This window comes from Phoxinus phoxinus (assembly GCF_949152265.1).
Source record: "Phoxinus phoxinus genome assembly, chromosome: 2".
NCBI classification, from domain to species: domain Eukaryota; kingdom Metazoa; phylum Chordata; class Actinopteri; order Cypriniformes; family Leuciscidae; genus Phoxinus; species Phoxinus phoxinus.
In genome coordinates, this window is record NC_136877.1 from 21864830 (window position 1) to 21886307 (window position 21478).

The 21478-nt window shown below is 35.4% G+C and overlaps 4 protein-coding genes across 9 annotated transcripts; 2 read left to right on the top strand and 2 right to left on the bottom strand.

The window, feature by feature from the left end:
- Positions 1–186: 186 nt before the first annotated feature.
- mfap1 (microfibril associated protein 1) lies at positions 187–4519 on the bottom strand. Its single transcript, XM_079637767.1, has 8 exons — positions 4142–4519; positions 3610–3826; positions 3372–3504; positions 3099–3286; positions 1394–1663; positions 1144–1300; positions 975–1064; positions 187–613 (listed from the first exon to the last, which is right to left on the bottom strand). Exons 1-8 carry the CDS (start codon positions 4221–4223, stop codon positions 434–436), a joined length of 1317 nt encoding a protein of 438 aa, XP_079493893.1. The 5' UTR covers positions 4224–4519; the 3' UTR covers positions 187–433.
- A 250-nt stretch (positions 4520–4769) lies between these two features.
- hddc3 (HD domain containing 3) lies at positions 4770–6911 on the bottom strand. Of its 3 annotated transcripts, none has more exons than XM_079637814.1 (5): positions 6816–6911; positions 6092–6211; positions 5955–6010; positions 5556–5796; positions 4940–5447 (listed from the first exon to the last, which is right to left on the bottom strand). In XM_079637814.1, the coding sequence occupies exons 2-5, from the start codon at positions 6204–6206 to the stop codon at positions 5317–5319; spliced, it is 543 nt and encodes a 180-aa protein (XP_079493940.1). In that variant the 5' UTR covers positions 6207–6211; positions 6816–6911; the 3' UTR covers positions 4940–5316. The 3 variants fall into 3 exon arrangements, with proteins under 3 accessions (XP_079493938.1, XP_079493940.1, XP_079493939.1); XM_079637813.1 differs by lacking the exon at positions 6816–6911 and adding an exon at positions 6321–6500; XM_079637812.1 differs by lacking the exon at positions 6816–6911 and having other exon boundaries at positions 4770–5447; positions 6092–6412.
- vps33b (VPS33B late endosome and lysosome associated) lies at positions 6132–14466 on the top strand. Of its 2 annotated transcripts, none has more exons than XM_079637657.1 (25): positions 6132–6281; positions 6835–6988; positions 7216–7350; positions 7427–7507; positions 7658–7719; positions 7799–7848; positions 7956–8023; positions 8109–8154; positions 8236–8330; positions 8948–9052; positions 9148–9238; positions 9346–9423; positions 9546–9619; positions 9705–9791; positions 9911–10001; positions 10583–10657; positions 10771–10835; positions 12038–12092; positions 12186–12232; positions 12395–12527; positions 12651–12724; positions 12822–12923; positions 13023–13098; positions 13355–13477; positions 13664–14466. In XM_079637657.1, exons 3-25 carry the CDS (start codon positions 7255–7257, stop codon positions 13741–13743), a joined length of 1854 nt encoding a protein of 617 aa, XP_079493783.1. In that variant the 5' UTR covers positions 6132–6281; positions 6835–6988; positions 7216–7254; the 3' UTR covers positions 13744–14466. The 2 variants fall into 2 exon arrangements, with proteins under 2 accessions (XP_079493783.1, XP_079493782.1); XM_079637656.1 differs by lacking the exon at positions 6132–6281 and adding an exon at positions 6429–6650.
- Positions 14467–14677: 211 nt separating this feature from the next.
- On the top strand, positions 14678–21477 carry prc1b (protein regulator of cytokinesis 1b). 3 transcript variants are annotated; one of them, XM_079637677.1, is made up of 14 exons: positions 14678–14896; positions 15473–15605; positions 15685–15807; positions 16644–16877; positions 16999–17169; positions 17247–17396; positions 17524–17671; positions 17768–17904; positions 17975–18070; positions 18617–18763; positions 18935–19045; positions 19305–19412; positions 19533–19709; positions 20695–21477. In XM_079637677.1, the coding sequence occupies exons 1-14, from the start codon at positions 14886–14888 to the stop codon at positions 20764–20766; spliced, it is 1818 nt and encodes a 605-aa protein (XP_079493803.1). In that variant the 5' UTR covers positions 14678–14885; the 3' UTR covers positions 20767–21477. The 3 variants fall into 3 exon arrangements, with proteins under 3 accessions (XP_079493803.1, XP_079493802.1, XP_079493804.1); XM_079637676.1 differs by having other exon boundaries at positions 14754–14896; positions 19530–19709; XM_079637678.1 differs by lacking the exon at positions 19305–19412 and having other exon boundaries at positions 14754–14896; positions 20695–21349.
- The last annotated feature ends 1 nt before the right edge of the window (position 21478 follows it).

Here is a 21478-nt window from a genome sequence, read left to right on the forward strand (position 1 = left end):
AGCAAATCCACAAAAATAGAATAAAAAAAATAAGATGTACGCTAATTAGATCGTTTTAATTTGGTAAAGCATTCAGATATGTCTAAGTCAAAGTGTCATCCGAAATTTAAGACCTATCATAAGTAAAAAATAGACTTTTTATGGCCTTAATTTCAAATCGAATTAAGACTTAAGGAAACCTGGAGATCAGTGTCAGTAATTTATTACCATAAAACGAAGTCAATTTTTTTCCATTAGAAACAAAGAAACTAAAGAGTCCGAATTCTGTACACATGAAACATCTAGAAGATGTACACAATGAAAATGCAATAAAGATTTAATGGATTTATGAGGTTTCTCCAATGATGGGATGTAAAATAAGGGTGATGGGGGTGGGGAGTTCAAAAGTGTCCTTGTTTGAGCTGAATTTGCTCTTCTAGCATAAATAACAGGATTACGTCTTCCTCTTATGCACTGTCGGCCGATCGAACACGTCCCTCACGCCCCCTGCCTTCTGTTTGAAGAACTTGCTGTTCTGAGCGCTCTCCTGAGCCCAGGCAGAATCAAATGAAGTGGTGTCCTGATCCACCAGATGTGTGTATTTAGTCCGTCCAGAACGTCCAAAGTTTTTGACCTACAAAGTAAATTGAATGATCAGTTATATTAGTATAAACATGGATGCTAGACTACTAAAGTTATGGGCCCAAAATGTGGCAAAGCAGATTTGCTAGAAGGTCATACTACATTTAACTGCTAACTACTAAATTGAACAGACAATATCTCACATGATTGTCTGCTTTTAACCACCTCAATTTTTTTTGTTTTTTTTTGTTGCAATTTCAGATCTCAAAATCTGATGTGATTGGCACGGCAGTGGTACTAATTTCCAAATTCTGATTTTAAGTATTTAACATTGCTACCTTTGAAAAACTAACCCAACACCCAAAATAAACTGATCTGAGGAATAAACTATACAGCTATAGAATGGCACTGACCTGCATGACTTTGGGTAAGATTGTCTTGTTGAAATGGTCCTCAAGAGTTGGAGCACTAAAGTCTCTCCTGAAGACATCTTGCTCTTCATCCTGCAGAAACGATTAGATGTATATCAGACAAAACAACAAATTATGGTAATCTGGTAATGATGATCTGCTTATCGCTCACCATGAAGAAAGCTCCTCTGTGATAATACTTCTGCAGAAACTTGTATTTGCCCTTTGATGCTTTGTTGGTGACAACTTTTCCATTTCGCAGTTCTGCTCTGCGCTCTTCCTCGGTAAGACTGTGAAACCTCTCGATTTCTGCTTTCTCTTTCTCCATTCTGTAATTTAAAGAAATGCCATGTCAAATTTTTTATGACTTACTTTCTAAAAAATAATGTCATGTTTTTGTTGTGAAAATGATGAGTACTCACGCTTCTCTGCATTCTCTGTCCCTCTTAATACGCTTCAGTTCTCTCACTTTCCAGGCCTCATATTCCTCCTCTTCATTTTCTCCATCGGTGTCCAAAGCATCAAGAGCAGCCAGCGTACGTTTGTTCTCCTCAAACTCTTTCTTGGCCTCTTCCTCTACAATCTTCAGCGTGTAGCGCCGTCTCTCTTCAGCTTGTTTTTTGGCCTCGACTTCCAGTTCTTTCTGTTTCTGCTCCTCTGCTTCTCGTTCTGCGACGGTCACCCTGTCCTTCCTGAAATGTCACATTGAGGAAAGAGTTTGGCTTCATATTTGGAATAAGCTTTTATTATATTTTCATTTATCAAGGGTCAGCTGACAACTGCCTAGCTTTATATTAATATCAGTGTTAGACAGCACAAGATTAAAATAACATTCACCGGCACTGCAAAGCATGTAATGTAACAGCTGCCTGTTTGCAGAATAACACACTTAAAGCCCCAATATACTTCAAGCGCAAATCGAAGAATGAACTGTCATTTCGAACAAAATCAGGCAAAAACGAACTTCGTTTGGAGTTCGAAACAGCTCGTCAAAGGCTGGTAAACACCTTTGTACTACCATTGGTCCATTGCGATTACGTAATATGTAGGCGTGCGTGGAGGCTCCGCCTTCTTTCACGTGAAAATCTTTTCCAGTAAATATCTCCTCACGAGTCCGTTGTGATCAGACGTAATTTGCAAGTGAACAAACACACTGGAGAGCTGCTTTATAGAAAATGAAGTTGTACTTCTGATGAAACGAGACACTGACACTGTTTTTCATGTTTAATATGGTAAAGCAAATTGATTTTAAGCAATCTATTGTATAAAGTGCAAAATAAATAAATGTGATGTGACTTTACTAGAGTGCTGAATTGCAGAGCTCGTGTAAACATTCACATTGCTATAATCATATGCTTTTCTTATACGTCATTTAAAATGCTTGCCGTTTTCTCAATTTTCTTGTGTGTTTATTTTATTATTTAGAGGAAAGCATTCAGCACATATTTACATATTCATCTAAACGCCGCTCTCAGCAAAGTGGGCAGTGTCAGATGTTCGATATCAGTACATTGCTTCTCACGTATTTCAAACTTCGTTTTACCCCTAAACGGCATTTAGAGAGGGCACATATTTTGCCTTTCTACAAAATCTTGATTTTGCTTTTGGGGTCTACTAGAATACGTTTTTATGCTTGAAAAAATGTAAAATTTTCTCACATTATTGCAGCACCTCTCTTCCCAGTCTGTCAGTAACGCTCTGATTAGTTTCTTGTCTCTATTAAGCTCTTCCTTCCAATAAGCATAATGTGCTCTGATTGGTCAGATGGATCAGTGTGTTGTGATTGGTCACCTGCTTTGAACATTTTGGAAAAGTCCCACCCCTTACCATAACCGTACATTTCAACACTACCAACTAACTCAACCAGGCCTCGTCCCCTTTTCTTGCGTATGCCTTGGGCAGGAATTTTTTTTAATAAGAATTATTATGACGTGCTCCTTCCCAGAAGAAAACTCAAGACTACAATCAAGGCATTTCAGGGAGTTCAGAAACAGTGCTTTACTGATATAGAGAATAACTTATTTTGGAGGGGAAATTGTGCTTTGTAGCTTTGCAGACCCTTTTCAAGCTCAAATAAAAAAAACATAATAAGTCCTTTTTAAGATTAATTTATATTAAGAAACTCACTTGCGAATGAACACCGGTTTCAACCGAGGCTCAGCTTCATCCTCGCTGTCGGTGTATTCCTCATACTCTGACTCGGATTCAGACTCATCACCGGACTTCCTCTCCTCCTCCACCTCCATGATCTCCATCTCCTCGTTCTTCTTCTCTTGTGCACGTTGACGCATCATTGCTCTCCTCCTCTCAACTTCCTATAGAGAAGAAATAACACCACTTATTTGTAAACTCATTTAATGCATATACAAGTCTTTGCTTTTCCTAAATATTTTGACCCACTTCATCATCAACTTCCTCCTCCTCTTCATCTTCGCTGCTCTCCTCTCGCTCAGGGTGCCAGGTTCCTTCATCCGAGTCCTCGCTGCTTTGAACAATCAGCTCTGGCTCTGCTATCTGCCTGTGTCTAGCAAGCCTGTGTAAGTCATAACACAGTGCATTTCACATTAACACCAACCGGTCCCCAGTACAAGAATAATTTATTTGAATAAATTGTTTTGTACAGATTGATAAGCTATACCTTTCTTCAACATCTTCGGAGACTCGATTCAAGAGACGTCGAAGACGAGGATCAGATTTTTCCTCCTCTTCAACTTCCATTTCTGCTTCAGCCTCTTTACCTTTCTTAACAAACTGGAAATCCTCCTCTTCTTCATCTGAGGACTCCATTGGGGCATAATCTGGACGCTTACCTGACACATATCGCTTCACCTTCACCTTCTCCATAGAAAGCTCACCTGAAATTAAATTAAAACAAAACAATGATGATATTGCCATAAGCTGTGTGTCAAGTTATTAAAATATGACAAAATGTTATTTGCTTTTCGCTTCATGCTCTCAGACATGAGTAACATTTAGAGCATGTTCCCACAACCACCACTAACGTTAAACTCAATATACGAAAAATAATCAGAATACGGGACAAGATCCAAACCAGTCTAATTACAGTTTTTTTTTAATTATGTTTGAAACGAAGAGTTCCATTATAATGATTTCGTACATGACATGCTAATAGTCAAAGCTAACTGTTTCTCAGTTTCTCCGAGAAATACCTTTTTCATTGCGGATCGGCACAGCTCCTGCCGTCGACTGAATCGGCGGCTGCTTGGAATTTAATGCGTTTGGTCCTGACATTTTGGACAGTTCAAGTGTGTCCCTTTACACTTGAAGAATACACGGTCGATGAAAGTCTGCGTAAAAATCCTGTTTACAGTTCTTTATCCACTAACATGGACGTCCCGGAAATATGATGGTAACTGGCGGACGTAGAGTTCCCCGCGGAAACACTGACCTTTTTAGTAGTTCCTACCTTCAATCACTTGTAATATTCAACGATGCATTATATTATTAATGTTCTCCTGTACTTTTCTTATAGGTAGAATAATAATAACAATAAGGTAAAAGTGATGCATTTTATAAATATAACTTGTATACATATTCATATTAACTTGTATTTATTCTTTATCGAACAATTACTATGGAAACCAGTAAAATTGTACAGCTGTTTTATATTCTAAAATCATACAGTAATTATACAGTAACAGTAACTCTCCTCTTGCTCAAATTAATATCTCCTTCAAACAGTGTTAGAAGCTTTTAGGATTGTTTTATCATCTTATTATTAATATTATTTTAAATTTAATTTAAAAACCACTGTGGTGGTTTATTCCAAAGGAATATGTACAGTTTTATTGCAGAAACAATAACTGTAACTTTATAACAGTAACTGTTTGACTAAACTATATGTTTACCAATATACTTTGGTAAAATAATGCTTTGGTAAAAATTATAATATAGCCTATATTTTATTATTCATATTGATACATTTCTGAAAATAATACACAACACTTATCACATTTAACAAAACTTTAATTGAATTTCATAACTGAGCATGTATTGTACTTAGTGTCATTATTATCAAATAACAAAATGATCTAAAAAAAAAAATCTAACAATCTTTATATTAAATGGACAGTTACCTTAAAAAAGTAAATTCAGTCATCCTTTACCTACCCGGATGTTGTTCTAACTCTGTATGACTTTACTAAGCTGAACACAAAAGGAAATGTCATTTTTCCTTACATCTCCTCTTGTATAAATACACAAGAATCTCATACAGGTTTGGAGCAACATCAGGGCACGTAATGGTGACAGAATGATAATTTTTGCCGAACTGTCCCTTTAGGTTAAAGAGCATTCCATGATGATCAGCTGCATCAAAAACACATCAGAACTGCACTCCTCTCTCCAAAAACAGCTGCTGCATTTTCTCCTCAAGTGCTGGATTGGTGCCACGAAGCCCTTTTGCCACCTGAGATGCCCATACAAAGTATTCTTGAACCCTTTCTGCCGTCCAACCTGTCAACATAGATACAAGGTAGCATTTTTACACTTACAGTAAAATGACAAATTGTAAATATACTCATGCTTAAGCAAATCTGCTGAGCAGCAGTTTCAATATCTCACTTGTGGGAGTGCAACGATTGAGGTCCCGTAAATTGTATAACTTGTCAGCTAGTTTAACTAGTTTGGCCTGATGACTGCGATGTGGCGCATGCACCACTTGCAGGCGTTTTCTTTCCTCTTTTGGCAGCGACTTGTCGTCTGTCACCTCCTGGACAATTCTTGCCACTGTTGTTCCAAACACAAACTCCAGCTCGTCAAAAGTTGTGTCAGTGTCCTCTACTGTGTCATGAAGCAATGCTGCCTGTGTCACAAGTGCACAGTTCAATCACATCAATTCATTTGCAAACTTCTATTAGCCTCTGTAATAAACCTCTTGTTATTTCTCTAAAGAGTACAATATTTATAGATGAAGCACAAACAGTAGCTTAAAAGTCACCCACAAACATATATCTGACTCACTTGTAAAACTTCGATATCTGTGATTCCACCCTCATGACTTAAAATCCTTGCCACCCCTGTAAAAGAAGAGCAGCTTTATTTTCTGCAGTGAGACGGATTATATATAATTAGAAGTAAAGTGCTCTAGTTTATAGTACCTATAGGGTGATTGATATATGGTGTGGCATCAGGATCCTTACGGCGCTGATTACGATGTTTCTCAGCAGCGAAGTTGACCGTTTCCAGCAGCACTGCAGTCGACGATGAACACATAGTTACTTTAAAGAAGAATAAGAGAGTGCACAGTCTGATAATTGTGTCTATAAATAGATTGACCAGAATATACAGGTAACGTATGTATCAAAACCGTGGACAATGTTACATTACATCTATGATGTTTGTGTATTGACGGCTGGTGTATTGTGTCCGCAAGCCTAAGATGTCCGTACTGAAACTAGCGTCGCGATATTCGATTCGTGAAAGAATTGTTCGTTTGAGTCAAATCTTTTCAACGAATCAGTTCACCGGTTTGCAAATTGCAATTCCTTGATGATTTGTTTGTGTACTGAATATTTGACAGGTGGCTCACAAATAAGTAATAATTTAACATGTTATTGTATTACAGTTTTAAAGCGTGCAAAAATATATTTAGCCAAGTGATGAATGTATCATCGTAAAGATTAAACATAAGTGATGTCATTACATGAAACGGCAAAGGTACGTTTAACAAAGAGTATATTGTTTATTGTAAAAACAAATTAAGGTTGTAACTTGCAAATAACTTTTATGATGAATGATGGCTGCAACTGGACTAGATCGAATGAAAGTACATCAAACATCGTGATTATTAGAATAACGTAGTAAATAGCGATATGTGCTTACATGTATGGTTTTATTGTAGTTTTCAGCACATGCCACACCGGAAGACCACGGGATGGAGAAAAAGAATCACTGAGTTGGTTTGGCTGTTCGAAAGAATCGATTTGCGGAAATGAATCGGACTTTCACTAAGCGAGCGTCAGTAGCAAAATCACTTCCGGAGAAAGGTGGACGAGGTATTATACGAATTCACTGCCTTTTGTGTACATGCTAATTAAACGAATTCGGATAGCTACAAAGATGCTATTATTGTGGCTAACTTGGGATGTGTGGTTGGACGTTCCGATATGTTTAATAAACTGTGGAAATAAATTACAGTTTGAGCTGCTGGATGAAAAGCAGCTTCAAAATTCAGCCACCACAGATCTAAGTGGCATTAATGTTATCCTGCAATGTTTGACAGGTTTATCCAGCTGCGGATAGTGTGGTAGGATCTCTCCACATGGCACAGACAGAGAGGAGGGATGCTCCTGAGCTGCCTGATTTCTCTCTGCTTAAAAGACTAGCCAGAGACCAGCTCATCTTCCTGCTTGAACAGGTGACATGGCCACCACCCACCGTTTCTTTAAATGCAAAGTACTTTTCATTTAATAATTCTATTCTATGTTTCGCAGTTGCCAGGGAAGAAGGATTTATTTATTGATGCAGATTTAATGAGCCCTCTTGATCGAATAGCAAATGTCACAATCTTGAAGGTATGATATCGAATAAAATTTTAGGTGAAAAATGTGACACTGCCTTTCTAAATGACAAGCAATTTATATCAACTTGAAATTATTGATATACAAATATGTAGTCGCACCCTTATAATTCTAACAAGTATATGGTTGTTTTTTACATTTTAGCAACATGAAGTCGACAAATTGTACAAAGTTGAGCTCAAGCCAATTGTCAGCAGTTCAGACCAGTAAGTAAACTTTAGTTCTTAACAAGTGAAAACAAGTTTTGGTTATACACATGCCTTACATATTCAATCATTTTCACAGGCTGTGCTTCCTCATACGTCCTCGAATACAAACTGTGAAGTGGATTTCAGGTTGGCACTGTATTGCTGTTAGTAATAAATAATCTATTTTAGAAAAGCAGGAGGAAGTATAGTTTAATAGTTTGTTAGTTTAATAGTTTGATAAACTGTGTTTACAGAGTTAGTCAATTCAGATAAGACGGCTGGAAGATTCAGAAGATATAAGATCATATTTACTCCACAAAAGGTAACTAGTGTTTTGAGAATTATGTTACATTTTGAAAATACTTTATTTTGTTGTCCGATTCTAATGTTGTCATACAACTTTACAGTTTTATGCATGTGAGACTGTTTTGGAGGAGCAGGGAGTCTATGGAGGTGGGTTAAGTGTGCTTAATTGTCCTAGCTTTGTTAACGCATCTCCTAATACAGACATTAACTATGTTGTTCTTTTAATAGATGTTACAACCGATGAGTGGAATTTCTACATTCTTCCTCTGGATGATGATATCCTGAGTTTAGAGCTGCCTGAATTCTTCAGAGATAACTTTCTGGTAATGCTGTTCTGGATGCTATGTACATATCTTTAGAGCTAAGAAAAGCTTTTGTTTTGTAAAGTTTGCTTAGTTTTAGTGAGATTTTTACCTCTTTTGAGATTTCTAGTATGTATGACAATTATTCTTGATATTATTCTTGAAGGAATATTATTGATTTACGACACCAGAATTAGAAAGTTTGGAGTCAGAAAGATTTAAAAAAATGTTTTATTTGCATTTATTTGATGAACAAAAGCAAAAAACAGTACGGTAATATTTTTGAAATATTAATTTAAAATAAATATTTTCCTGTGATGGCAAAGCCATGGTCTTCAGTGTCACATGATCCTTCAGAAATCATTCTAATATGCTGATTTGCTGCTCAATAAACATTTCATATTATGCTGATTATTTAGCCTAATGAATAGAAAATTAAAAAATTAGAGTATTTATTTGAAATCAGCATCATATTTTGTAACATTATAAGTGTATTCACTGTCACTTCTAATTAATTGATTGTGCCCTTGCTGAATAAAAGTATTAATTTCTTTAAAAAATAATCATGATTAACCCAAACTTTTGACCAGTAGTGTAATTTTTGATAAGTGATAATTTATATTTATGTGATTTATCAGGAGGGAGACCAGCGCTGGGTGACCACTGGAGGAAGTGCTCTAAATCTTTTACAGTCTGTCTATGGTTCCTTCTCAAAGATTTATGGGATTGGTAGATGTGCCAAGGTGAGGATTTGCGACAAAACAACCTCAAAGATTAAGAGATTTTGGTGGATGAAAATCAAGGTAGTCTTTCATTTCATATGTCTCTTGTTATGTAGATGGTGTATGAATCCTGGAGGGAGCTAATGGAGCAGGGGGAACAGAGAACAAGGCAACCTGAATTCGCAAAAGTCTTTCTTATTGACAGAGGTCAGTTATTTCACATGAAAATAAATGTACCTTTTGATGTATTCTTATAGTTTTCTGAAACTTGAACACAAAGCTTATATCCTGGTCTCTGGATTTGGCTGTTTTAGATGTGGACTTCGTTACTCCTCTCTGCTCTCAAGTTGTTTATGAGGGATTAGTAGATGACATTTTCAGAATAAAATGTGGTAAGTAACCATTGTTTTTATTACAGAGTCGTTGTGTCTTAAAAATAAATTGTTCAAGACATGTTTAATGAAACCATCACCAGCTGCATCCTTTGTCACGTCATTTTTAATTTTGTTACTAGGTAGTGTGGAGTTTGGCCCTGATGTCACTTCCTCTGACAAGAGTATAAAAGTGATGCTTAACTCTCAAGATAAAGTAAGAGTGATATAGACTTTATTAAATTGAAAGTGGTTAGAAACGGCTATTTAAAAAAATGACCCTGCTTGTTTTAATTCATCAGGTGTTCAATGAAATAAGGAACGAGCATTTCTCGAATGTGTTTGGCTTTTTAAGTCAGAAGGCCAAAAATCTTCAAACAGCATATGATGTAAGTGTCTACTGCAGATGGCATGTGTTTCAAAGCGCATTAGTGTAAAGACAACAGGATACATTTTAGCATATTCTGAGTGTGACGATTATCAAAAAATGTGTGTGAATTGGTAACAGAAACGGCGTGGGATGGACATCCAGCAGATGAAGGCGTTTGTTGCGGATGAACTGAAAGGCCTGAAACAGGAACATCGTCTTCTCAGTCTTCGTAAGTTTTGTATACACTACTGCTCAAAAGTTTGGGGTCAATGAGATTTTTTAGAAAATAATAATTAATACTTATTTCAGAAAGGGTGCATTAAATTGATTGAAAGTAGCAGTAAAGTTACAACAGATTTCTATTTCAAATGTTCTTTTGAACTGTCTGTTCATCAAAGAATCCTGAAAACAATTACTCAGTTATCCACAAAAATATACATTATATATAATATATTATATGTATTAAGCAGCATGACTGTTTTCAACATTGATAATAAGAAATGTGTCTTGAGCAGAAAATCTGAATATTAGAATGATTTATGAAGGATCATGTGACACTGAACACTGGAGTAATGATGCTGAAAATTCAGCGATGCTGTCACAGGAATGTGATAAAAATTTCTAATAAAACAAACAGTTATTTTAAATTGTAATATTATTTCGAAATATAACTGGTTTTACTGCATTTTTTTAAATCAAAGTTAAATATTTCCTCTGGCCTCATTAACAGAGCAAGTCTTGTTAGTTAGTAGCATTGCTTGAAAACAGTTTCTCAGTAATAAATAACATGCTTTGATGTTCTTCCACTAGATATTGGTGCTAGTGAATCGATGATGAAGAAGAAAACAAAGCAAGACTTCCAGGAATTGTTGAAGACAGAACATTGTAAGTTGTCTTGATAAATGTGAGCTCATGATATACAATATCTACTTAAAAATCTACACCATGACACTGTAACCTCACCCATTTCTATATTTCCGCTCTTTATAAAAATCCAGCTTTACTTGAAGGCTTTGAGATCCGTGAATGCATCACCTGCATTGAAGAACATATCAACAGACAGGTATAAAAAAATTAAGATTTAGATTTAGAAAACACTGGCAGGGCTTGACATTAACACCCGGCGGCAACCCTCCAAATGTTGATGGATATTTCAGCAGTGTCGTTTAATGCAGTCACTTCTAGTAGCCACTTTGGCGGGTTGAATTTTATTTATAATATATAAAATGTTCAATTGTAGTCTTTTAAAAAGGCATCTGAAATAAAAATGTAGTGTTGTAAAAATATAGATTTTTCAATAAGTATCGATACTGAAATATCTGAAATGCTTCCAATACTCATTTTCTGCCTAGCTGGATAATACTCTAGTGTGTTTTCACAACGTAATTTGTTCTCACACCCAAAGTGCGCGCACATAAAGCTGCCTCTCAGTATTGAGTTAGTATTCGCTGCTTATTGCACTTAAACAGTCAAATACACACAACATAATGTCAAAATGCTTAGCGAGTATTCACGTAAGTTAACGTAAACAGTTGAGAAAGAAAACGCATGTGTAACAGTATAATGGATCCGTATGTCAGGTCTTAAAGCTTAACTCTCGCCAAAATGCAACCTAGGGTCTTTTTGTGAATCTACCTGAGTCAAACTTTAGTTTAAAAGCATAAATAGGATGGAAACGCCACTTTTAAGATTGACCGTATTTTTATTTTCGGTCAAATTGCCTTTTGAATGGGAGTGCTAGGGGCACTACTATGATAGCATCAAAATCGCTATTTTTAAAACACTAAGAAGGCTCGACTCCATATGAGGAAATGTCATGAAGTGAATTATTATTATTTGAATAGATATTGCCATGAGCTAAGTGGCTAAGTTATCATGCTTTCATTGAAATTACAACTTCATGACATTTCCTCATATGGTGTTAACGAATATACGGTCAATCTTAAAAGTGGTCGTTTCCATCCCAATAATGCTTTTAAACGAAAGTTTGACTCGGGTAGATTCACAAAAAGAGTTACACTTTAAAGTGACAGAAGCCTAATAAACCTGCTGCCACATTATGAGATAATATTCAAAATATCTATATAGCAGTTTTCCCCCATGTATTAATGTCAAAATTGTGGCCAGTGAAAATGCTGAGTGGCTAGTAACATAAAACCACTAGCCACAGTGGCTGGTGAGCAAAAAAGTTAATGTCAAGCCCTGTTATAATAACACTACAATAATAGTGATGCTTGATTTAAATGAGAAAACTCTGTCCATCAGGTGTCAATGATTGAAAGCCTTAGACTCCTTTGCCTGTTGTCCATCACAGAAAATGGTGAGACTGATTTACTCTTGTATGCAAGTTTTATGGCTCAAGTTGTTTTATTCCAACAATTAATTTTAAATATTGCATTTAATTGTCCAACAGGCCTTCTGTCCAAAGACTATCGATCTCTTAAAGCTCAGTACCTTCAGGTATGTTATGATTTGAAATTGTACATTTGTGAACTTTTCATTTACATAACCCTTTATAAAGCCATATTTTTACTTAATAAGAATGTCTCTAAAGTAAGTGTTTAAGTGAATCATATGAACTCACTGAAGATGTTTTTTAGAGATTTTGTTTTATTTGTTCAGAGTTATGGTATAGAGCACCTGCTGACGTTTGCAAACCTGAAGCAGCTGGGTCTACTGGAAGAACAGCAAGCTGGAGAAACACTGACAGTCATGGAGAGTAAAGTAGGGAAACTTGTCAATGACAAGACTGCAGGTGAGAATCTTGACGAGTGCAGTCTCACTCTCTCTATCCTCCCTCGCTCTCATATTTATTACACTGACTGTAATGTGCACATATTGTACATGCACTGGATAGTCACTTATGTTTTCTGTCCAGGGAAGCTGACAGATGCTTTCTCCTCACTGGCTAAGAAGAGCAATTTCCGAGCTCTGAGTAAAAAACTGACTCTGGTTAGCAAATATGTCTAGTTTCTTTTACTTTTTTTAATTAATAAGAACACAAAAAACATGTATAAAATAATCATAATCATCTGATCTGCGTGTACAGGTACCAAAGTCTGGGGAGGAATATGATCTTCGCGTTCCACGAGACATGGCATATATTTTTAGTGGTGCTTATATTCCTCTGAGCTGCAAACTTATCGAACAGGTTAGCTTTCCAAAAAGGCTTTGACTGGTTAGCCATTATTTTGTTCTCTCTCTTGCTGAACAACTTTCAGTGTTTGCTTCTGGACTGTGCTCCTCGCAGGTGTTGGAGAGAGATGGTTGGACCGGTCTAGAGGAGGTCTCCCGTATGCTAAATGGACAGGAATTTGCTGTAACAGGTTTGAAAAAAGTATTTGTTTGTATAGGCTGATATGTATATCTAGTAAAATATGTCAGTTTGATGTTTATCTTTATTTTATTTTTTTAGCATTTTAATTAAGATTATTTTAATATAACTGAATATAAATAATCCTAAGACTTATCGGGGGCACCCTGGAAGGTGTCTTATACAATTATTTAATTAGAAGACTTTTTTGACTTTTTTGCTTCTATCAAGCCTGCTTTTTACCCCTCTTTCTCCCGTTTTTGTTTCAGGTGGTAGTAGTAGTTCGGAAGCCAGGACCAAAACTGATGCTCAAAGGATCGTTCTAGTGATGTTCCTTGGTGGCTGCACCTTCTCTGAGATCTCTGCACTCCGGTTCCTTGGCAAGGAAAGAGGTGAAATATTCCAGAATGTATTTTTTGTGTTTTTATAGTTACTTATTAGTAAGTAATATTACGTTTAAGTTAATATATTAGTATGCCTATAATTTATTAGTATTATTAATATATTATATATAAATGAATATATTAGTAAGTGAACAAATTGAATATTTTATTAACATAAAATTGTCCATTTGAAAGGTTGCAGATTCATAGTGCTCACTACAGCCATCACGAACAGTGCGCGGCTTCTGGAAGCTTTCCTGGATAACCACCCTTGAGTCCGTGACAACATTCCACAAGAGGACACTTTATGACTGATCCTAGGACAGCAAAAAGGACAAAATGTGTACTAATCATCCTGGTCATTTATATCTCCCAAAAACAAATGGATTGTTTGAGGGGATGACAGTAAAATGTGTTCAGGGATAGTTCACCCAAAAAGGAAAACTGTCATGTTCCTAACCTGGATGACTTCCCTTTTTTGCAGAACATTATAGAAGATATTTTGAACATTGTTCATAACCAAAATGCTTTGGTTACCATTGACTTTTATCGTATGGGCAAAAAAACAGCGAGACATTTCTCAAAATTCTTTTATGTTTTACAGATAAAAAGTTGAATAGATGATGATAGAATTGTAATTTTGAGTGAACTATCCCTTTATTCGTCTAGGCAGGTATCAACTGAATTTATGAATGGAGAAGTGGCAAACATAGGATACTAAATTGCACTTTTTAAAGTTTTAAAGTTTTTAAACTTTGTTCAGAATGTGGCAAGAACTGTAATAACTGATTTAAGACTGAACAATAAACAGTTACTGGTGTCAGGTGACTCTTTTATCTCCAGTTAACTATTAATTACACAGTAGGCTATAGTGGCCCTGTTTAGATGCCTATATATTTTGAAGTCAAAATGAATTCATGTATTGTTTCAAAAGCACAAAAATATGGAATAGAATAGTGATTGGCACCCTTCACAGATATGGATGGATGGTACTTAGTTATGATACACTTTGTTGTGAGACCAAATAGATGTTTATCTTTATATATATTATCTAAACCTGTAGAAAAATCAGTTAATCAGAAAACGAATATAGAAATTATAGAAATTAGTGCATAAACAGATAAACAATATATTTGTTATACAACGTCGGGAATAAATGAAAAAATCAGGAGTGGTCATTTGAAAATGTTTCTGAGGTCATGGTGGAACAATCCGCGTCTGTTGTGTGACACATCTTCACGCATGCGCACTTGCGCATTTATGCTCTAAGCAGCCAATCAGATGAGCGGCGCTATTTTGAGGCATATTTTGAATCAGACAGAAACGGTTACGCGTACGAGTGCGAGGACTGTACAGTCAAATATTCCTTTTTAAAATACAAATAAACAAGCGAAAAGCCTTCTATTGGGGTTCTAGGATGAGGAAGAGGTGAGTATGTTTACTGATGCGTTATAATTTTGGGGTGTTTTTCTATACGGAGACAGATTTAACGTTAAGCATTTGAAGTTTGAGCAGTAACGTAAATTAAGTTAGACAGTTTTGAATATGACATTGGCATTGCATGTTAATCCAAACCCGATCAAAATGGCATTTGACTCCTGAGATTAACGCGGTAACGTTAACGTTAATGCTATTGACAGATAGCAGGTGTTTTTAGCACATTTGACTATCGTTAGCTCGTATGGGTGGGTCTCTATTCATATAAGTTAACTTACGTCAATGCCTTTAGCAATGCTCAGTAGAGCAGTAAAGTTAGTACATGTGCAACGTTGCATTAGAATGAATAACTAACGTTATATGAAAACGTTTTAATAACATTTTTGTAACGTTAACCACCTGGAATTACAAAACGAAAGATGTGTGAAGTGTATTATGTAACATTAATGACTTCTGTTACTGGATGTTTTTAATGAACGTTATCACTCGTGGATCAAAGTACGTATCTGTCAATGAATGGGTGTTTATCAATAATGTATTTTATGTTCTTTCTCTCCATGATTTTAGTGAGGTGATTGCTGCAGAATCAGTGGCATGTCTGAATAAAGCTCTCTGCCATCTGAAAGATATCTGGGAGGAAATTGGCATCCCTGAGGATCAGCGGTTAGAAAGAACAAATGTGGTTAAGAATCATATCAAAGTGAGTGTTGAGTGTTCTTGTGCAACATGGATCCTATGAAATATGTTTCAGTGATAAACTAACAAAACATGTGCTGTAGGGTCTTCTGGACATGATGATTGCAGAGGAAGAGAGTCTGCGTAAACGTCTGATGACCAGTATTGACATGTGTCACAAAGAGCTGAGTAAATTGTGCTCGGAACTGCAGCTTCCCCCATTTCAGGCAAGTATTTAACATGGATACAGTCTTTAGTTGACCTCATGTTAACCTCTCAAGATCTCATAAAAATTGCCTGACCAGATTTCTGTCTTGTGTTAATGTATTTCCTATTGAAATGGGAAGTTTGAGAGACAAAAATTAGGGATTTTTTTTTTACAACAATATATTTTATATTAATTATATTAATATATAATATTTATATTAGTACAGTAGGATATAACACTACCAGTCAAAAGTTTGGAATCATTAAGATATTATTATTATTTTTTTTTTTAAAGAAAGAGCCTCTTATACTCACCAAGGCTGCATTTATTTGGTCAAAAATACAGTAAAACAGTGAAATGCACAATACTAATTAATTGATTAATGCACTTTTTATCATTTAGTTTCTTAAAAACAAAATCTGACTTACTCCCAAACTTTTGATTGGTAGTTCACGCTTTCCACAAAAATATTAACTTTGATGATAATAATAAATGTTTTTTTGAGCAGCAAATTGGCATATTAGAATGATTTTTGAAGGATCGTATGACACTGAAGACTGGAGTAATGATGCTGAAAATTCAGCTTTTCAGCTTTCAGCTTAAATTAAAATTTTAACTATATATAAAAAAAACCATTATCTTAAATTATAATAATATTTCAAATTATTATTGTTTTTACTGTATTTTTGGTCAAATTAACGTTTACAAAGGCGGCATTTATGATGCCAAACCTTTGAGTGGTAGTGTAGATTCATAGCTAATAGACATGGACTGAAAGCCACAAAACTCCAATTTCTGATTTTATGGGGCATGTACAGAATGGAGTAACCGAAATGTCTTCAAAAATCATTTTAGGAGGAGAGGAGTAGCACTGTGCTCCAGCAGGAAAAAGACCTCCGGACCCACGTTGAAATGATGTTAAAAGAGAAAAACCAGAGAATGCAAGCGCTCAAAGCCTTAACCGAGCAGGATCAGGATCTCTGTGACCTTCTCTGCTCACAGACGTTTTCTATCTCTGTTAATTCTGTTCCTTCTCTGGAACAGCTGGACAATTTCCGTCAGCACGTCTCCTGTCTCACTGCTGAGAAAGTATAACAATATGTCTTTGTTTTAATCACTAGACTTTTTATTTATTTATAAATGCCATAGTGATTTATGAAATTATTGTGTTCAGTTTGATGTACACATTTTTTTTTTTTTATCTTTCAAGGAGCGGAGACATAACGAATTTGTCACATTGAAGAAGAAGATAATACTTTGCATGGATGATCTGGATCAGTTGCCTGAGACTAGTTTTGAAAAGGATGTTGTATGTGAAGATGAGGAGAGTTTTTGCCTGTCTAAAGAAAACATTGATTCACTCAAAGTCCTTCTTCACCAGGTACAATATAAACTCAGTCTGACAAACTGTAAACTTAAGCATTAAAAATTGTATAATACATTATTTTGATATTTTAGTTGGAGAGCAGAAAGGCTGAGAATGAACAAGTCTGTGGTTCTTATCGGGAGAAGATCCAGGAACTGTGGGAAAGGTTGCAGATTCCACAGGAAGAGCGTGATGCAATTTCTGAACACATGACCCTGTCAAAGAAAAGGAATATGGAAGCTGTTAGTAACCTTTTGATTTTCTGCTTTTCTTTTTCCTTTCTTCAGTTATACAATGCTGCATTAAGGCTTTTAAGTTGCTAACCATTGCATTGAACACACAAGTTTACATTATGTCCTCTACTGCCAGTTACTTGCTGAGGTCCAACGTCTTGAAGAACTGAAGCTTAAAAATATGCAAAATGTTACGGAGGCCATTCGGAAGGAGATTGCTGTGCTCTGGGATAGGTGCTTTTTTAGTGCTGACCAGCGGCAAGCTTTTGTGCCTTATTATGTTGGTGAGTTGTAATTGTCTAAATTACACCGTTAACTGTTTGAAATCTTCCTGTCTTTTTCTAAAAATATAAAGATTTAAGGGCTGCCTTTTCTCTCAGATGATTTTAGTGAGGAACTCCTGAGCTTACATGATGCAGAAAATGTGCGTCTAAAACGGTATTACGAGGATCATAAAGAACTCTTTGAAGGTGTTCACAAATGGGATGAGAGCTGGAGACTTTTCATAGAGCTTGAAGTAAGTTAAACTGTCTGAAAATTTTTGTCAAATGTTTTTGGATTAACTTACACTGCACGTTTTGTGGTAGGAAAAGGCCAAAGATCCATCCAGATTCACCAACAGAGGAGGAAACCTTCTAAAGGAGGAGAAACAACGGGCTGATCTGGTCAAAGGTCTCCCCAAGGTAATTATATTCACACTACTGTTCAAAATTTTGGGGTCAGTAAGATTATTTTTAAAGAAATGTATACTTCTATTCAGCAAGGATGCATTTAATGAAGCATTTACATTGTTACACAGACTTCTATTTCAATTAAATGCGGTTCTTTTAAACTGTCTTTTCATCAAAGAATCCTGAAAATGTTTCACAGTTTCCACAAAATATTAAGCAGCACAACTTTTTTCATTGATATTGTAAGAAATGTTTCTTGAACACCAAATCAGCATATTAGAGTGATTTCTGAAGGATCATGTGACACTAAAGACTGGAGTAATGATTTCTGAAAATTCAGCTTTGACATCACAGGAATAAATTACATTTTAAAGCATATTAAAATAGAAAACAGTTTTTTTTAAACTGTTTTTACTTTATTTTGATCAAATAAATAAAGACTTGGTAAGCATTAGTCTTCTTTCAAAATCATAAAAAAAATCTTGCCACCCTCAAATGTTTGAATAGTAGTGTACATTTTACATTATAAAGCTTAGTAACTGAGTATCTCTTATTTAGCTCGAAAAGAAACTGAAGGCTGAGATTGAACAGTGGGAACAAGAACAAAACAGAGAGTTCCTGGTGAATGGTCAGAAGTTCATGCAGTTTGTTACTGATCAATGGGAGACGTACCGGCAGGAGAAGGAGCGGGAAAAGCAGGAGCGGGTATGTACTTCACATTACTGGGCATAAGAAAATATGTACTCTAGACTAGACTAATAAAGTCGTTTGTATTTGTGAGTTATTAATACATTACTAGGGAATGACCGGCTTAAACTTTAAACCCATGAGAGAGATTTAGTTGTAGATTTTAGTAATGCAAGAACTGTCTTGCAGCAACTAAAGAAGAGCAAGCAGACAGAGGAGGACATGGTCTATGGCACTGTGGTCCGGACACCAACTAAACGAAGATTTCTGGGCAGCACAACACCTTGCAAAGCTCGAAAGGCAAGTACAATGGGAATTTATTTCCTGATGAAAACAGCATATTTAAAGTCCATGTAAGACCTAGTTCACATTCCACTTTGCGTCTTGTAATGTGACATTTCTGAGTGAAAAAAAGTATTGCATTAGAAAACATGTACTAAAAAATGCGTGTTTATACTGACTTTAAGTAATATTCTCATTACACAACACACCGTGATGCACTGTGCATTTTAAATGAACGCATGGCATTTGCAGTATTAACACTCTGACTTTTCCTCAGCTAAATGCTACCTCCAGTACTGGCACTTCTAACAGCACTATCCGATCTGTCTTTGGTGGTACGGTCTGTCATTCTCCTATATCGCGTCCTCCGATATCTGCTAGCAAGGTCAGTGCATGGCTATAACAAAACTAGTATTCTCAAGCTTTTAATTAACTAATTTGCACAATCATTTACTGATTAAGTTAGATAGTTACATTTCCTCTTCCATGTCTTATTTCAAAGCAGGGCAATGCGGTGAGGACTCCAGGCCACAGCAAACCTCCTCATCAAGGTTTGCAAGAACGCAATAAGGAAAATATCTGTCATCTAACTGGCGGCGGGGCAGGGATGATGAAGGTGCCAGCTAGTCCACAGCGTAACTTCAGCATTAACTCTGTCGCAAGCACCTATTCAGAATTTCAGGTAAACTCCTCATCTTCTTCATCAGTAACTCACAGTCTGGTCAAAGAGAGCAAGAGCTTGAACTTAAATGTGTTTTAAGTTGTATAAATTCCTATATATATATATATATTGGTGTTAGTGGCACAATGTTTTACTAAAAAAAAAAACTTGTTTCTAAAGGAAGTTGTCAAGGCTGAATCCATAAAATCAAGGTTTGTTTGAGATTATGTATTTCCAAACAACCTAAATTTAGCTACTGCATGGTTTAAACAATGCACCACTTAAGCAACATTTTATTTGCTAACACTGTTTAAACTTTATTCTGTATTGTATAATACAATTAACACCTTTTTAAAAGTATGTAAGGGAAAATGTGCATTCAGATTATTGAAAAATAAACCCTGACAGGGTGATCAGGACTCTTACAGTCTTGTAATGACTTGCTAACTGTACAATGTTAACTGAATATTTACTAAATTGTATATTTTATACAATATCGTCAAATTTTATTTATTATATTTACATTGCCTCTGACTTACTTTTGTAATTTTGTAATTTGCTGTGGGGTGTGACATGCTTTATATGTTAAATGGCCGATTCATTAGTTTGTATCCTGAGATATATCATAGGACGGCATTGTGTAAATAAAACCAAAATAAATAAGTAAATAAAATAAAAACAACAATGAAAGCATTTGCCTCTACAGTGGTGGGTGTATAAATCTCTGATTAGTTTGCTCTTTTATATCCTCTTGTCTTCTCTTTGAACTGGACTGTGTTTTCTCCTAATCCACACTTCTAACCAAGACTAGCTTTATTTACAAATCAGTCTTATGCCTTTCTGCCATAATCTGTCGCTCCTTTTGTTACAGTATATGACAGTTTTCATATTGTTTTCTAGGCTGTAAATATAATCAGTATCTATTATGAATAACCACTGTTCAAATCAATATTCAGAACATATTAACCAGTTAAAAATCTCTTAATGTGTCATTTTCTTGTCACAGCGAGACCTCTCCAAGTCATCAAAATCAAAACACGTGCCTGAAATCCTGAACTCAACCATCATTCAACTTTAACTCTACCGCATGCAACACTTTGTGCTATTAGGACTGGGATCTTTACATGATGCTTGTGGGTTCTTGTTCTGTATATCTATAGCTATGCATTTTATATGTAAATGAAGGTAATATATATTTAAATGTTTTTGAGGGATTCTACATGTATGTTCACTTTAACAGTAGAACAAGCCCTGCTTTATTTGTACTTGTACTTTAACAAATGAATGTGCATTTTAATGTTACAACTGGTCCGCTGTCTCAAACTAATTAAGACACTAAAAAATGAAATACTTTATAGTTCTTTCTCAGTATTAGCTACTTTGTCAAAATCACAGTTTTTATGTTTTTGAATGTTTTGCACAATGTAAAAAAAAAAATCTTTATTGCATTCTTTATAGTATTGTACAATTTGCTACATAAAAATTCACATTTGAACATTCTGTGAATCCTGTCATTATCTTATTCACACTATTCCTTATGTTCACAAAGTTTTTTTTAAATCTTAAATTGTTGTTTTATTCCAAACAAGTTGCTATTTAATGTATGGACTTAAGTTATTATATTTCTCATTCATGTGAAATACCATCCAGCAACTTACATTAAAAAAAAAACCAAATTCAGAAAATGCATAATAATTATAATGTTTGAGTCTTTTTTCAAAAAATTATCTATCCAAAAATATTCTAAATAAAATTAAAGAGCAGTGTTTTGAACTGCTTTGTTGATTTTA

Coding starts and splice junctions, on each gene's coding strand:
- prc1b (XM_079637676.1), top strand. Junction 15,606..15,684: donor TGGTTAAGAATCATATCAAA/GTGAGTGTTGAG, acceptor CATGTGCTGTAG/GGTCTTCTGGACATGATGAT. Junction 17,905..17,974: donor GACTTTTCATAGAGCTTGAA/GTAAGTTAAACT, acceptor GTTTTGTGGTAG/GAAAAGGCCAAAGATCCATC.
- mfap1 (XM_079637767.1), bottom strand. CDS start 4,223: ATGTCAGGACCAAACGCATTAAATTCCAAGCAGCCGCCGATTCAGTCG. Junction 3,827..4,141: donor GCCGATCCGCAATGAAAAAG/GTATTTCTCGGA, acceptor ATTTAATTTCAG/GTGAGCTTTCTATGGAGAAG. Junction 1,301..1,393: donor GACAGAGAATGCAGAGAAGC/GTGAGTACTCAT, acceptor TTTAAATTACAG/AATGGAGAAAGAGAAAGCAG.
- vps33b (XM_079637657.1), top strand. CDS start 7,255: ATGGCACAGACAGAGAGGAGGGATGCTCCTGAGCTGCCTGATTTCTCT. Junction 7,351..7,426: donor TCATCTTCCTGCTTGAACAG/GTGACATGGCCA, acceptor TATGTTTCGCAG/TTGCCAGGGAAGAAGGATTT. Junction 9,424..9,545: donor CATTTTCAGAATAAAATGTG/GTAAGTAACCAT, acceptor TTTTGTTACTAG/GTAGTGTGGAGTTTGGCCCT.
- hddc3 (XM_079637812.1), bottom strand. CDS start 6,206: ATGTGTTCATCGTCGACTGCAGTGCTGCTGGAAACGGTCAACTTCGCT. Junction 5,797..5,954: donor CAGATATCGAAGTTTTACAA/GTGAGTCAGATA, acceptor CTTGTGACACAG/GCAGCATTGCTTCATGACAC. Junction 5,448..5,555: donor CAATCGTTGCACTCCCACAA/GTGAGATATTGA, acceptor CTATGTTGACAG/GTTGGACGGCAGAAAGGGTT.